The sequence below is a fragment of the Strongylocentrotus purpuratus genome, unplaced genomic scaffold (genome assembly GCF_000002235.5).
Source record: "Strongylocentrotus purpuratus isolate Spur 01 unplaced genomic scaffold, Spur_5.0 spur5_scaffold_11, whole genome shotgun sequence".
Taxonomy (NCBI): Eukaryota; Metazoa; Echinodermata; class Echinoidea; order Camarodonta; family Strongylocentrotidae; genus Strongylocentrotus; species Strongylocentrotus purpuratus.
In genome coordinates this window covers 14,292,180-14,309,084 of record NW_022145596.1, presented here as the reverse complement: position 1 = coordinate 14,309,084, position 16,905 = coordinate 14,292,180, and the positions used below count along the sequence as shown (strand labels likewise).

At 38.7% G+C, this 16,905-nt stretch overlaps 1 protein-coding gene across 1 annotated transcript in view; it reads left to right on the top strand.

Moving 5' to 3' along the window:
* Window positions 1–10,990, top strand: part of LOC576341 (C2 domain-containing protein 3) — a 35,782-nt gene extending 24,792 nt beyond the window's left edge. The window contains exons 36-47 of the mRNA XM_030981288.1: window positions 217–381; window positions 1,110–1,221; window positions 1,557–1,738; window positions 2,361–2,511; window positions 3,025–3,067; window positions 3,315–3,442; window positions 3,841–3,906; window positions 4,243–4,441; window positions 5,467–5,626; window positions 6,122–7,462; window positions 10,147–10,255; window positions 10,787–10,990. Coding sequence (XP_030837148.1) covers window positions 217–381; window positions 1,110–1,221; window positions 1,557–1,738; window positions 2,361–2,511; window positions 3,025–3,067; window positions 3,315–3,442; window positions 3,841–3,906; window positions 4,243–4,441; window positions 5,467–5,626; window positions 6,122–7,462; window positions 10,147–10,255; window positions 10,787–10,966 — 2,836 coding nt within the window. The 3' untranslated portion in view covers window positions 10,967–10,990. The remainder of the gene's footprint in view (window positions 1–216; window positions 382–1,109; window positions 1,222–1,556; window positions 1,739–2,360; window positions 2,512–3,024; window positions 3,068–3,314; window positions 3,443–3,840; window positions 3,907–4,242; window positions 4,442–5,466; window positions 5,627–6,121; window positions 7,463–10,146; window positions 10,256–10,786) is intronic.
* Window positions 10,991–16,905: the final 5,915 nt, after the last annotated feature.

Below are 16,905 nucleotides of genomic sequence, written 5' to 3'. Positions count from 1 at the left end.
CCATATTTGTCTGGTGATACTTGATGCTGATTTCCTTTATAATCCATCGTCTTCTCCTTCCATCTTCATTTTCTGGTGGTAATTGATAGGTTTATTCTCAAAAATCAGTGTTGCTGATCTTTTCTGGCAAGTAGAAGTGAAGGATTTTTCTCTGAAAGCTGTTGTAAAGAATAAGAAATTTGAACACCCTTTTTGATATCCAAAATATTTCTGTAGGTACCTGCGTGAGGAGCAGCTAGAGGTACAGCTATGGCTGAGCTACAACTCTGAGCTACCTGAGGAAAGCAAGGCCAGGCCTCGTCATAGAGACAAGCTAATTGGCTGCTCCTACATCGACCTTTCACCCCTGTGTCATCAGAGGGTCAAGAGACATCGGGTCAGGTCAGTTTAACGGGCTGCTAAATGGTACTAATCTGTGGTTTATACAGAATTCAGTATAATGAAGGTTTTTGTACAAAAATACTGTTTTTTAAATATTTTTTTGAACTTCAATGTCTGTGTTATTTTACTGTTTGTTAGAAATCCTGATCTCCTGAATAGAATACTGACTTTCAGCCATTATGATAACTTAATGTTAAAAGTTGGCAGCTCTGGTGCCTGATGCTGTTTACATTCTGTGAGGAGAGCAGTTATTCAACATGATGTAGAAGTCTTAGTTTGCATACTTCATCTCATATTGTATATGAAGGAAACTCCATGCATTAATATTTCCCCCAAAATATCTGGAGTATTAGAATAAAAGCAGGATCCTCTTTAATTTCATCTCATATAATGATGTTGATTATTTATAAATTGCTACTAGGTAAAAGTGTTGTAGTCGAGTGGTTTAAGCCATTGACTTGATATTCAAAGGTCGTGGTTCGATCCCCGACACAGCACTAATGTCCTTTGGTAAGGCATTTATCTTCTTTTGCCACACTCGACCCAGGTAAGGTAAATGGTTACCTGGCAGGAATTAATTCCTTGAAATGCTGGAGCGCTGTAATGGCAGCTAGGCTAAAGCCGGGGTAATAATATAGAATATAGAATAGAATTTCTAGATATAGGGCGCTATAGCAATGCCTATTATTATTATTACTATTTGTTACTTTGCCTTCCTCTATCAACAGTGGTGTGTTCCCATTGTTCAAGCCAGGCTGTGCTGATATGGGAGGGGCATGTCTCAGAGCTCATGTTACCATGAGAGTCACATCGGAGCAGAAGCCAGTCACAACTCAACAGGTAAAGAAGAAAATTAATATCTTGGTATTTGATATGGAACATAATCTTGATTTATTATCTTTGTTTTCCAGAAGTGTAAGTATTCCTAGTTAATGTATCAATCTGTCTTTGCTGCAATAAGTGATGTTATAGACATATTACCCTTGCTAAATCAGTCATTGAGAAGCTTAATTTTTTAAAGCTTATAATGAAAAGTATCTTTATAGCAAGACATAATAGTTAATAAGTAAAGATGTTAAATTGCCCCAGAATACCAGAGAATATGGAATCAAATTAATTGTATCTGTTTATTTCTGTTGTAATCTAAAATGAAATGGTTTCTTTCAATTCACAAGGATCAACGCAAGAGAGTACACGATGAAGAGAGCTTGGATGAAGAAACACTGCCTAGTGACAAAGCCAAGGAGGGTGAAGGAGTGAAGGAAGAGGAGGAGGAGAGACAGAAGAACCAACCCGTATGGATGACAGTGGTGGTGGAGAGAGCCATGCGTCTGAGTGATTTCACTGATCCGTCAAGGTAGGATGAAATTTAATTCAACCGAATTTTTTTTTCTACCTTGAATTGTAATTTAAATGATATTTATTGTACTAAAAACGCCCTCACAGCCCTCTGCTACAGTTTAAATACATGATATACATGTATACATTATTATAGTAAATTTCAACAATCATTATTAATTCATTGACAATCAGTAGGCCATCTTGGCCATTGCTATTGTTTGAAGGACTGAGTATATTTATGCAAACACCAGAGCAAAATTTGTGTGTATCGCTGATTCAGATAGAAGATTTATAAGAGCTTTTGTTGCATTGTATTTTGAATTTGTTACTAATTGTTGGTATATATGGTTGAAATGCTGATTGATATGCTCCTACTTCTGTATAATGCACTTACAAACTGCCAAAAGAGTAGCCTTCTTTCAGTTTAATATTGACTAGTCAGTATCATACTACATTGCCTTTAAAATTGTGATATGTATGGGGTACTTTTATGAATAAATTGATTTTTATAACCAGTTTACACATTATATGAACAAAATATAACTGATAGGTTTTATGGGCGACTATTGAACTTCAGTTCTAAGGTATGGTAGTTCAGTTCATGATTAACTTTTATTTGTTGTTGTTGTTGTTGATAGGGTTGAGTCCATTGCCCCAAGCTCCTATGTCACCTTCCAGTCGGCCGTTGGTCCCTCTCCTGCCGTCACTCCTACCGTACCAAGCTCTAACAATCCTCAGTGGAAGTACACCAGAGATGTGGCTATCAGCCCTCAGCTACTTGATAATCAGGTAAACCTTGTGTACAGTAGCTACAGTCCATTGTTTTCTGGTGCAAAAGTCATTGCCACCCTGTTCCTTTTGATGTTTCAGTCGTACCTGATCATGTAGTGATGGTAATGCAGTCAAACCTGTCTATAAAGACCACCCAAGGGAGACAAAAAAGTGGTCTTTACAAGCAGGCAATCTTTATGTACAGGACCTTTGTAATAGTACATGTATGATTCAATGAGAAACCATTTTCAAGGGAAACAAAAAATGTGGACTTTGTAGAGAGGTGGTTGCTAAAGCAGGTTTGACTGAACCAACATAAACAATTCACACATATCCATCCTAAAATATAATGAAGGTGTATTTTAGTATCACTGTTCCCTTGCATTTGGCTAAGCTTCCATATAGGATGATTAAAGCTTTCAAGGATTTTTTTCTACCAGGCACTAATGTACAACACTTGAATCGATAATGCAAATGTTGTCAAAGTATTTCTTTCTTCGTAATTCTATTTATTTGTCTTTTTCATTCTAGAGTCTGATTTTCAAGATTTGGCACCAAATCTCCAGCAAGCAAGGTAATAGCATTATCATCTTTAGAATTGATTCATTTCTTTCTTCATTTCTTTCTTCACTCTCCTGTATTTTCCATTCACCGGATATCCTGTTGGTCATTTTGGCAGTACAGAGGTTTACTTCTCAATTAATTTTATTTATCAATATACATTTATACCCATTAAGAAAATATAATCTTGAATTGCAGGAACCATTGATTTAATGTTGGGTTGTAAAATCTCTTTTTTGTTGTTCTCCTTTGTGTGATAGATTCAACTTGTGATCGAGTGCTAGGTTTCATAGCCGTAGATCTAGGACCCTTACTAGCTGGCATTAGGTCTCTGGATGGTTGGTACAATATCATGGACTTCTCTGGCCAGACCCTAGGACAGATAAAGGTAAACTGATGATGGTGGTGGTGATGGTGGTGGTGGTGGTGGTGATGGTGGTGGTGGTGGTGGTGGTGGTGGTGGTGGTGGTGGTGGTGGTGATGATGATGATGATGATGATGATGATGATGATGATGATGATGGTGGTGATGATGATTTTAGTGATGGTGATGATGGTGATGATGATGATGATGATGATGATGATGATGATGGTGATGATGATTTTAATGATGGTGATGATGGTGATGATGATGATGATGATGATGATGATGATGATAAGACAGCAATAATAGTAATTATGACCCATTCTATTCTAGCAAGGATCAGCTTTTTTTCTGCTAGTTTGATACTCTCTATTTCAAAGGTGCAAGTTTTGCTGACCTTTTTTATATGTGTATTGTTTACAGATCTCCATCACCCCAAAGGAATCTCTATCACCATTGAGGCACTCTCCTAAACAAAGAGCAATGTTGGTAAGCAATCAACCTTTATTCATTTGCACATTCAGGCTGTTTATTTAGAATTTGAAGTTATTGAAATATAGGATAAATACCTTAATGTTTTACTGGGTGCCAGTTATTTTGGCTTCTCTACTTTTCCTGTTGCATCCATTTCTTCACCTTCCTACAATCTAGGAGAATGTTGTGTTTTCCCTTCCCCCCCCCCCCATTTTTATTAATTAGATTGTTAAGTTTCACTAAGGATGGTTGGCAGTTATGTTACCTGTATGAAAGCACATACTTCCCTTCTTGGTATCCAATAAGAAACAAATGAAGTAATCGATGAATCGGTTGTTATTTCTCCTTCAGGGTTCACCCAACAGCTCTAACCTCTTCAGCCGAGCACCCCTCCCTCCTCCTCACTACCTCTCATCATCATCCTCCTCATCCAACCGGCCTGGTAGTAGTCTCCCGTCCACACGTCCAGCTGTCAGAAGTCTGAATCACTTTGAGCAACATCTTGAAGGAGTCAGGGAGTTCCATGGCAAGCTACAAGACAGACTCAGAAGTGAGTTTTTGGTCTGATAAGTTTCTTTTACCTGACTGCTATTAAAGAAAGCATGTGTATGCTTGTAAGTGAGCAGCCAGGGCCCCATTTCGCAAAACTAGTCATCAATGACAAATGACCGTCTTTGTTAAAAGCTAGTGAAATCCTTGCTTCTGATTGGTTATCAGCAGATTTGTCAATGATTTTTTGTCATTTGTCATTGGAAAAGGGCTTTGTGAAACGGGTCCCAAGAGACCGACAGCTTCAAGTCCTCTCCAAGGGACTTGGTAATGAGGATTAATGCCATCGACTTGGTTTCAAACCTGGGACCTCCTGGTTATGAGACCATCGTTCTACCACTGAGCCATCACGTCTCTTCTTTCAGAGTCAGTTCAGAGAAGTCATTTCAGGGATGATTATAATTTTTTGTTTGTCTTTTTGTTTAAGAAGGATTTAAAGTGATGTTTTATTTTCCATATGAGATAAAGTATATGATAACTTTTTTCTTTCTTTCTCTTCGCTGTTTCTCACTGTTTTTCTTAAGGACAATACCCAGCTTGCTGTCGAGGATATTTTCTGCTGGGGGCTAGAAGGGTGTTAATTCTTTGTAAACGCTTTTAGTTAATGCTCAGTGGCTCTCATCAGAGATTGACAATATAATTCTACATCTCCTTATCTCTCTCTCTTCCCAGTATCTGTTGTCATATATTTTTGACTCTTGTTAGAGGAAATTAAAAAAAGTAAGAATCTTTGAGTGACCGGTTTGACCATACTCATTTTTCCCAATAGTCTGTAGTGTTATTAAAAAACTGTTCAAAACTGTTTGGCAAACGTTTTTTGACATTTCTAATTCCAATCATAAATACCTTGATAATCAGACAGGCGATGGGCTTGTAAAAGCCATGGGATTCCTAACTGACCTAAAGGTTTATAATAATGATTGCAGTATGAGCCTAAATCCAGGATTTTGTTTAGAATCTGATACCCAATCCCTTTAAAGGATCTTTTTAAGACATTGTATCATATATTTTTCATTCTATTTGTAGGTCTGCATAGAATGGAGACTGACTCAGGGTCCTCAGAAGATGGATTCCAACACCCAGTCATTCAGAATCCTCCAGAGGTTGGAATACAACAGAGCGACTTCCGATCGCACCTCCTCTCAGAAAGGACCCCGTCATCATCATACCTCTTGGAAACCTTCAGGTATTTACTCTCTTCCATATAACATATCTGATTGAGCCTTATAAATATGTATTAAAGCCCCACTGCACCACTTAAAGCTGCTTGCATCCTCTATATAGCAAACAATGCCTAATTGGTGACCGTTGGTCTCCCATGGTCCCCTTTTTCTTATGTTAATTGAGAGCTGATTTGATGAGATAACCAACTGTCAGTGACCATGCAGTGAGGTCTAATCTCTCCTGGCCAAACTAGTGCAGAGGGGCTTTATTAAAACATCACAAGTAAAAAATTGTATTTTAGTATTATATGAATTAGTTGTTACTATGTTGGGCCATTTCTTAAAAAGTATCTTTACAAGGCCACTGTTAACAATCAAATGTCTCCCTCCTATTGTAGATTAAAAACATTGATTTGGTGTTTGGCTGGCAGCAGTTAAAGTGGGTTTCTTATGGACGTTTACATTGCATGTTATGTGAAATTATTTGTATTTGAATATGTTTTCTTTTTTTTCTTCAGGAAAAACATGGAAGAATTAGATGAGCTTCACCAGCGTCTCAAGACCAAACTCTCAGGAGGAGAGACACCGTCATCATCATCATTGCCTAACGCAGCATCTCATCACCATGGTAACTCTGGTAGTGATGCAGAAAGGAGACGGATGTCTTCCGATGATGTGAATGGTGATGGAGGAGAGCAGGTAGGACACAATGGACAGTATGGAGCAGGGAACATGGTGGTTGATAACGGGGCGGTGCCTCATGGTAATGAGAATAATAATCAACAGCATCATCATCATCATCATCATGATCTCCAACGACACGATCATCAAGATCATCTTGGAAGTGGTCATAGGACTATCCTCAGTGATGGAGTAGAGAGAACTGATGTGAGAGAGGATGATGAAAGAACTAGTAACTGGAGCACAGAAGGGGATCCGTCAGATGAAGCCTTGCGTGACTACACTGATAGAGATGGAGGCAGTCGTGGAGGTGATAAAGAGGATACCAGGAATGGAAGAGTAATGATGGATCCACAGTATGAAAACAGCGGTATGAAGAGAGAAGATGTTGGTGGAGAAGATGAGGATGATGATGGAAGGCATCAGTTCCTGGAGGATGGTGCGAGGGGAGATGATGAAGACAGCATGATTTATGTGAGGCCACTGAATGACATATCATGCCCGGCATTCAGTAATGGTGTCAATGATGATGTCATCAGCCCTCCATCATCCAGACCACCCCATTACATCCCATCCTCTTCTCATCGATATACAAGTGAACACCATGACGAGGATGAGCTACATCAGCATAGAGATGATAAATTCAAACCGAGTGATGGTATTGACGATGACTTGTTTGCAGGCACCGATAGACTTGGTGGTAGAATTGATGCGGAGGAATACCAAGGCTCAAACACCATTCATACCACGGAAGATGGTTACCATGCCAACCAAATCATTGATTCATTCAGAGACATGGCCGATGGGGGTCACGCACAACATGAAGACGCCTTGCAGGGGTACAGAACCGACGGCCTGCAGAACTTAGCCACACCAAGTGACCATACAAACAGTGCATCAAGTCATACAGACAGTGCGTCTAACGTGGTAAGGACTAGATCATCTACCGGTACCAGTGGTAGTGGACCCGATGATGAGTGTAGCAATGTGGGGATCAGAGGCAGTAGTCAAGACGATGATTGGAGCAATGCGAGGGTTAGAGACGGTGATCTTGACGATGATGATGTTGTTGTAGAGGATGGCATCGTTTTGACATTGAATGCTCAAGAAGCTGAACTGCAGAGAAGGCAACTCGAGTTGAAGGAGGTAGAGAGATCAGCAGCAGTCAGGCCAAAGGCGTATCCTTTTCAGTCCATGCTAGGGCTTATAACCTTAAGTTAGATTTATTCACCTGTTGTTGAGATGTGGCTAAACAAAATTGTTATCATTTTACATGTAAATGTCAAAATGAATGAAACCACTTTATAGCAGAAACTACCCAAAGAAGAATTTTAAAATGCGATTGTGTGGTAAGGAGTGAAAACAGAGAATCAACAATATGCATGATTGATGGTTGATGATTGCTTTACTTGATTGCTAAAAAAGCTTTTATATGCTTCTTAAAAGCAGCCAGGGGATCGAAGGCTTTAAGCCCTGTCCCAGGGACTTGGTAACATCCTAATACCAAAAAGAACAAGCGCATTGACTTGGTGTTGAGCCTGGGACCTCTTGATTACAAGACCACTGCTCTACCACTGAGCCATCGTGCCTCCTACTTACATGAAATGTCCCATGTCAAAAAAACAGTTTGAGGATGTTGCTCTGGTACCTCACTTGAAGAGCGACTAACTTCATGTTGTTTTACACATGCTCACACCTTTCATCTTTACTTGCAGTTGATTTGATGATTTGATGAGATTATTATGCCATATGATATTTGCATTACTTGCCTTCCATCACTGATTATGTGTACATGTAAAAGCTTGTTAACTCTTTGCCCGCTTCGTTCGGCTAGCGGAACATACAGCGGGCTGCCAACTTCGACTCAAGTCACATTTCATTCAAAATACACACGGAACGCATTTAATTCTATTGTACGCACACACACACAATAGTAACGCGTGCTTCGCATTGTATACACATCACACTTCATTGCACCGCTTTCGCAGACATTGTTTACATTGACATTTTCCGAGAAAAATTGAGTTTTTGAAACTGCTTTTGCAAATATTCTGATGAGCTAGGATGGCCCCTATTAGGAGGAGACGGGACTTCTTCACTGCTGATCAGGTACGAGAACTTGTGATGGACCCTGTTCCAACAGCCGACTCTGATTCAGAGGAGAGCGAGACTGACTCTGACGAGGAAGATGAGCCTGGTCCCACACGTACACTTTTGCGTAATCCCACAGAACATGATAATGGCGTGGACATCAATCACGATTCAGACAGCGAGTTTGAAGAGGAAATTAGGGATGATGTGTCGATGGTTTCAGCAGAGGATGAGCCTGAGCCGCTATCTCTCTCTCTCTCTCTCTCTCTCTCCTTGTTTCTTATTTCTCTCTGCCCCTCTGTATCTTCTCATCCTCACTTTCTCTTTCTGCCTTTCTTTCTCTGTCTGCCTATCTGTCTTTCTCTCTCCGTGTCTCTTCTTATTTATATCCCTATCTGCCTATCTCTTTCTTCTTCCCCTCCCCCTCTATCTCTATCTTCTCACTCTCACTTTCTGTATCTGCTTATCTCTTTCTTTCTCTCTCTCTCTCTCTCTCTCTCTATCTCTCCCTGTCTCTTGTTATTTCTCTCCCTATCTGCCTGTCTCTTTCTCCCTCCCCTCTCTCTGCCTCTCTCTATCTTGTTCTCACTCTCATTATCTCAACCTGCCTCTGTCTTTCTCTGTCTGCCTATCTGTCTTTCTCTCTCCGTGTCTCTTCTTATTTATATCCCTATCTGCCTGTCTCTTTCTTCTTCCCCTCCCCCTCTATCTCTATCTTCTCACTCTCATTTTCTGTATCTGCTTATATCTCTTTCTTTCTCTCTCTCTCTCTCTCTCTCTATCTATCTCTCCCTGTCTCTTCTTATTTCTTTCCCAATCTGCCTGTCTCTTCGTTCTTATTCTCTTTCTTTCTCTCTCCCTCTCTCTGTCTACCTCTTGTTATAATGATCATGTCAATATGAGACTACATATGTAGACAAATATATTTTATTCTTATTTATTATACATCAGCTTTCTACAATTCATAACTTAGTACATGTTTCAAGCATACATTATGTTCATGGCTTGCCTTATTAGTGTAGAAAATCAATAAGTTCTTCTATTCATTTCTTTCAATTCTAATAGCTTGCACAGCCTTGCAAGTAATAATAGAATGTTACACCATCTTACCTACAGACACAATAAAGGTCATCAAAGTACAATCAAGAGACAGGAAGTCTATTCAAAAGTACCCAGGGTCAATTTCAATAGGAGATTAGTTCATTGTCGGCTTACTCTTTATTCAATCCTAAATTACCAGGCTCATTGTGACCTTCAACACATGAATTTGGTATGTAGTGAAAGCTCATGAATACATCTTTTCAATGAACTAACTCAGGACATAAACCTCCATAACAAAGTATTAGATATAAGAGGTATAGAATACCCTTCTAAACGAAAACTTGGATACAAAATGTATAGTTGATAATCTCAAAATTTATGATAATATACATTACAAAAATGATACCATTGGCAAGACTGTTAATTTCTATACAATATTGCTACACAAAGTTTTTCATTACAGTACACCAATCAAAAGTTTTTGCGAGTTGAATAAGCATAGTCCATGCAGAACCCCTCCTAAGGTGGCACCCTAAAAACAATGTGGCACAGGGGGGATTGTGTACGTGGCGGGCAAAGAGTTAACATATGCTATGAATGGCAGTTATTTTGTTCACTAAATGAATGGAAGTGGAAAGAAAGTTTTATGTGTGAACAAGCCTTATAAGGGGAGGGGTAAGTATGCAGTATTGAATGTCCGATTCTTTTCCTTGACCGGCATTCCTCTCAGGCATAATAAGAATGCCAGTAGCACACTCCCAGATTTCTTCTTGCCACCCACTGACCTTGAGGCATCCATGAGGGCGCTGTACAATACTGTGTCCGGCCCACAGTCACACGTAAGTCTTTTTTTTCATCCGTATCATTTAAGTAATTAAGACAAGGCATATTCCATATGGTTGTGAAATAATGTAAGCTTGATAGATGCATTTTCCTTCATATTTGCATTTGCCTTCACTGAATTCATTTAACAGACCTACTTATCATCATGACCTCCCCAAAATTCTCTCATAATTACCCAGTTTAAATGCCAATAATATTTTATGTGTATAGGTGGATATTCATTTACAAATCGTAGATATTAGACTGTAAACATGTTATTTATGATGCGCAAGACATTGGATTCTAATTTAATCTGAACTTTTCACTTTATGTACAACTCTATACTTCGGGTACCCTTTAATCAGATAGAATTTTGTATGTAGTATTTGAAAACTTCATTTTCAGTTTCCATGTCAGTTGTAACTTGTAAACTTTGTCTGGTTGATCCATTTCAATTTTGGTTCAGCAAATAGAATTTCCTTTCTTTATCAATCTTTCTTCCACATTCAACATATTTCTTTAAAATAAATTCCATGATTACTTTATAGGAGCTGAGTGCCAGAGATCAGGCAAAGTTTGAAGCTGCTCACGAGATGGCACAGCGTCTCGGTTCAGGAGGTCAACAGAGGTCACAAGCTGCAAGTCGGACAACGCTGCCTTTCTCCTATAAGCAACCTACTGCTGACCAGGCAAAGAGGATTGCCAAGATATTCTCTGCTAAATTCTAGGAAGTGAAGAGCTTTCAAGGATAGTGAAGATGAACTCCCAGTTGGACAACTCTCCCATTCTCTTTCAACCACCCAACGTCGGACCAGGCTAAAAGAATTGCCAAAAAAAAATCTCTGCTAAATTCTAGGAAATGAAGTACTTTCAAGGATAGCAAAAAATAACAAAAATCTACACTGATAACTTCCTTGTTCTTTTCTCTTTCGTGTGCCTAGGATATGATTCCAATATTCAGGGGATGATATTTAATATACAACTTCTAAGAATGTTCTGTAATCTGATTGGTTCAAATCGGGTCATGTGACATTCAGTGGACTGCACTGTAGCACCTGGATCATAGAACAACAACTTATTACTGGCCAGGCCAAAGGATTAAAAAGCTGTTATTATTATCATTATTAAATCTGCTATGCTGTGAAATAGTATACAGATAATGCATGGTAGCAAGTGCATTCAGGGCGAAATAATGCATGATGTGCTAGAAGAGCCCCTGGATAATATTTTGTCAATGAATCCTTCATCTCGAAATATCTCTTTCCTTTGCTGCTCTGCTGAGAATGTAATCGTCTGCCGTCTTGGCTCTCAGACTCCCTTCCTCTCTGTCCGAATTAGACCATCACGTCTAAAAATACCTTATTCTGGAGACCAATTGGTGACTCAGGGTCTATCAGTCCACTTTCACAAATTTTCCTCCTGTCATTGTTGGTTACAGGAGGTTTATGGTTTACTGTACCTTTTCCATCTTTCTTCATTTGCTTGAGCACAGCTTTGTACATATTGTTGACTCCTTCGCCGACGAGATGTCTATTTCTTTGGCCATGAACATCTTCCATACTCCAAATTTGATAGATTGTAGAGACTTCTTTTTATACAACATGCCAATTTCTTTGGCCATGAACATCTTGCATACTCCAAATTTGATAGATTGTAGAGACTTCTTTTTATACAACATGCCATCTTGATCTTTTAGTAATTCTATGTCCAAGTTGGCCACATCAGTAGCAAGCAGCATCGAAGGACCTACGTCCTGTAGATGCACTGCTTGTGCCTGTTCGTCGTTGAGTGGAGGGATCACTCCCTGAGGTGGCGTTACCAGCATTCACCCCTCTCTGGATCACTAACTCGTCCGCCTTGCGAGCAAGTACCATGAGGGATGTTGCTTGGAGCTTCTTCAGTTTCAGTCTTAACACCTCATCTGAAACTCTTTCTAAGAACTGGTCAATCATAACCAGATTCAACCTCTTACAAACCTCAGGCATCTTTACTGTTTTCTGAGGTATTTCTATCTACTTCAAGAAAGAGTCTTGTAATTTGATTGTAAATTCCTCAAAAATTTCATTGGCCTTCTTGTGTTCTGTTTTGAATTTAATACAGTATGCCTCAGGAGTGAGGTGGTACCGTCTTTTGATTGCAAGGACAACATCATCGTAGTTGTCCTGTTCCTTGGCACTCAGCATGAAATACCCATTGAGCCCGTCCGGTGAAGTATGGCTCCAAAAGTCTAGGCCGATTCACTCTTTGGCTTGAGGACGGAGTGCGGTATATCAAGGTGGCACGGAGTGCATTATTTCGGCCCACAAATGCACAAGCAAACTTGCATTGTTTGTTTTATACAACTTCCTCTCCCACTGAGCTGCCCCCCCCCCCCCCCCATCAAAGCCAATGCATAATTGAATTGTATTCTTACCTTTACGCTCATGGCTTCGGTCTTGACCGCTGACTGAAAAGTGATCCAAACAGTTGCAAAGTTTATCCAATTTCAGTCATTCAAAATCCAAGATTCAAGATAATTTATTGTCCGATTTAAAAAAATACAGAAGTTCATCCTCCACTTGCAAGTGACATACCGTACATATACAAGCAACATAAACAATATATACATACATTCAAGGATACAAAGAAAATACAACAATAATACATGTAATAATAACAATAATAGCAATAACAAAACTGACATGTACATTTGAAATTCAATACCAACAGTAATATCAAATTTAAATGTCATAGTAAGACAGGTTTCCAACATATTTATATATTTACACTCTCCTGATGAAATTGTGCTTTGCTTATTGGTGACTCATGGTCTACCAGTCCACTTTCACGAATTTTCCTCACGGCATTGTTGCTTACAGGAGGTTTATGTTTCACTGTACCTTTTCCATCCTTCTTCACGTACTTGAGCAGAGCTTTGTATGTATTGTGGAATTTGTGAAACTCCTTCGCCAACGACATGTCTATTTTTGGGGCCATGAATGTCTTCCATACTCCAAATTTGATAGAGTGTAGAGACTTTTTTTTTATACAACATGCCATCATCTTTTCTCAAACTACCCCCAAAACGACTCGGGAGGTTATCAAGCTCTCTTGTAGGGAGTTGATGCAAGGACTCAATATCCATTTCAACTAAACTGCAAAATCTTTCAAGTTTGTATCTGGCCTATCCTTCAACTTTTTTTGTATTTTTACTATCAACACTGTCCAAGAGTTCGTCCATTTCCTCATCAGTCAATACACTTCACGCAAACTTTGACACGCCGGTCATTGCCACTCGCATCGATGTCATTCTGGGGAGTGCAGGTATAGTGCATTTGGTGTAGTAAGTTTTCTGCACTCCGATGCAAATGAATGCTACAGTGCAGTGCACTGAATGTCAGGTAACCTGATTTGAACCAATCAGATTACAGAACATTCTTGGAAGATGTGCAATATCTTCCCCTAAATATTGGAATCATAACCTAGACACACTAAACAAAAAATACATCCAAAACAGCAGTCAAAGGTTGAAACAAATTGAATTTGCAAAGTTAAAAAATGACATTACTACGCAAAAAATTACCTGGATGTAGCTATTGCTTCGGAAAGATAGCGTATACATTCAGATCACCGAGGAAGTGATAGTTTGTCATCGTCTGAAACCAAAAGGTAATTAGTTGCTTTATATTCCACATCAGAAACATTTTACTGGTAGGGTCTACGAGAAAGGCGATCTAGTTTGACCGTTGGAAATATCCAAGAGATCATTAATATCATCATGTGTTGGGTTTTGAGTAGGATTAGTCTTTGGCCTACTTTGCTGGTCTGGCTGTCCGTGATCAGTCTGTCCTTCTTGAAGACCAAGGGCTGAAGATATTGTGCCGCTCATCTTCATATTTTGTTAAATGCTCGTTTGGGCATAATGTTTGATGCTGGTTTCAGATCTATGTCCTGAAACAGTCATTAATGTAGCTTGAAGGAAATCTTGAATCTTGTTCATGTTGGTTTCACTGACAGGTGTATGAAGTTTTATGCCAGCTTTCCCCTCCTCCTTGAGTTCCTGAAGAACAGTTTTGAACATCCGACTAGACTTTGCAAAGTTGGTATCCTTAATACTGTAATACTGTTAATAAAGTCTCGCAAATTCAAAAATTGTCTCTGCAGACTATACCTCAAATTAGTCGAAGCCTGTAGAGATTTCTTACTGTATGACTCACTATTTTGCGATTTCACACCAGCATAAAATCTCCCCAACAGTTGGGCTTTCAAGTCCATGTCGGACAGTTCTTCAAAATTTATGTTTCTTGGAATACTTTCAGGCTGAATTTAAGTTGTCGCTTTGTATTTCTGCTTTCTCTGTCAGCAAAAAACTATCTAATTCCGCTTCATTTAGGAGCTCACATCTAACTTGTTCCGCCATTTTAGAGGAACAAGTCATCAATTATTAACACTAACACAGTAACAGTAACAGCTAGCAAATGAAACGTATAAAATTAAATTTCTAATGTGCGCCACATCACCGTGGTGGCCGAAGCCACCTGCTGCATTGAAGATAGTTATTAGTACACAGTGCAACACACTTTCACCAAAGATAGTACACGGTGTAACAAACTTTTCTCCCCTCATCAATGATGGGCGAACTTTTGACCAATTGTAAAGCAAGATTCTTAGTATGTGAAATATAAAATACTATACATTGAAAATTGGAACAAGATTCTTGCAATACCGAGCTGCTGTGAAGTTTTTTCTTGAAGTGAAATACTGTATTAAACAAATGTGAGGTTTTAATATAATTCTTGGTCATTTTTACTTTTGATTGACAATAAGTTGAATGCATTGTGATGTGGCAGTGTATACAAAGAATGATATAAATTAAGTGGAACTTATGAATGAATACAGAAAGTTACACATAATTTCAATATGGTATGCTGTAATGTGATGATTGTTACCATTAGATGAAAATGAATTGTTTCATCCTTGTTTATTTATTTATTTATTTGTTTTTTGGTTGGGGGGGGGGGGAGGCTGGGAAGCTGATTAAAGTACCACATCAAATACTTGCATAATGTACATACGTGCACAACGTTATTTATTTTGTTCAGGTAATTTTACAATGGAGTTCTAACTGTGTAAATAAGAGTATATTTGTAATCGATACGCAATCTGTACAAATATTGTGAATAAATTTAGAATGCTATTCTTTTGTTGAAACTTAACTTGTGTGTCCTTCATGCATGTACATGTGTTTTATTCCTGTCTTACATGGTATACATTTCGTGTGTATTTCTGAGAAAAGCAAACGCTTCAACTCTTTCATTCTAATTTCAATTCTCCAAATACAAAAGCCTGTTTTGTAATCTAATAAAACTACTGTATATTGCCTTTTTTCAACCCTTTTAAAAAAGAAGTGCTGTATCATGTAGAGGTGTCGTGCTCTAGGATACATCGTAGGATTTTGGCTTACTTGGTTTGTGGTTCAATTCACATTGACACTAGTGTCCTTTAATGACACATTTATCTACGTGCCTCTCTCCACCCAGGTGTAGTATACGGGAAGCTGGTAGAAATTCATTTCTTGAATGCGTTGAATGTCTTAGGGAAGCTTGGCTAAAGCCAGGGCAATACATGTAATACTATATTGTGGGTGCCTTGATCATCCCCAAGGATGGATGGGTGCACAATATGTATGTACATGTACAGTGTAGTTATTATTGCTATTATTATTTATCATGAGAAAGTTTTAGAGAAGATCATTTTCTTGCTTATCCCAACCCACAATTACAAACCCAAAAGTAAAACAAACTGAGCGAATTATTAAAGACGATGAACTATTAGCTTTTTGTGGGCTGTATACATCTAGGTGGATAAAAACTACACGATTTCTATGTTTCTCTCTTTCTCGACCCCCCCCCCCCCCCTCCCCTCACCCCCTCCCCTCACCTCCTCCTCTTTTTCCATCTGTCTCACCCCCTCCTCTCTCTCTCTCTCTCTTCCTCTCTCTCATCTCTCTCTTTTCACTTCTATATTATTGAAGTAATTAAAATCAGTATCTGTCACATAAAAATCTTTAAAAAAATTGGTTTAAAATTTGTTTCATCTCATACAGATAATTTATTAAAATTCAGTTCATCGTTGATCATCATTTTCTCATGACTTTTCAACAGGAGAACAAGAAGACTAGTTAGCCGTCAACCAATCATGATCATATACTTGCAAATATCTATTCCGTTGCCCATATAATACTGATACACATGAATCCTTTGCTACAAATCCTGAACCAGGAGAAGCTCAATTATAATATCTACTGGTAGGTTGATTTAACCTTGAAGCTCTAATTTCTTTTCCATATACATTGAAACCTCATTATTTTTACCGTGATATAAAAAGGTAATTTCCATGGCCCCCAAGGACCTTGTAATAATGAGTTTCCACTGTTTGCTTCACATTTGGTCATATGGATAAATTAGAAACCAGTGAGAGCCAGATCGACATTAAATCGCATTGTCATTGCCAGTCTTGCTCTCAATGGACAATATTATCACGTACTGTAAATGCGGAAATATTCACAGTACATTAATTTTCACGGATTTTGCGCTAAAGTCGGTGTCCACAAAGAACCCGCAAAAATATAAACATGACTTCTTATGCGTGTTCTGAACGGGTTGAATTTGGTGCAACGCAAATTTAA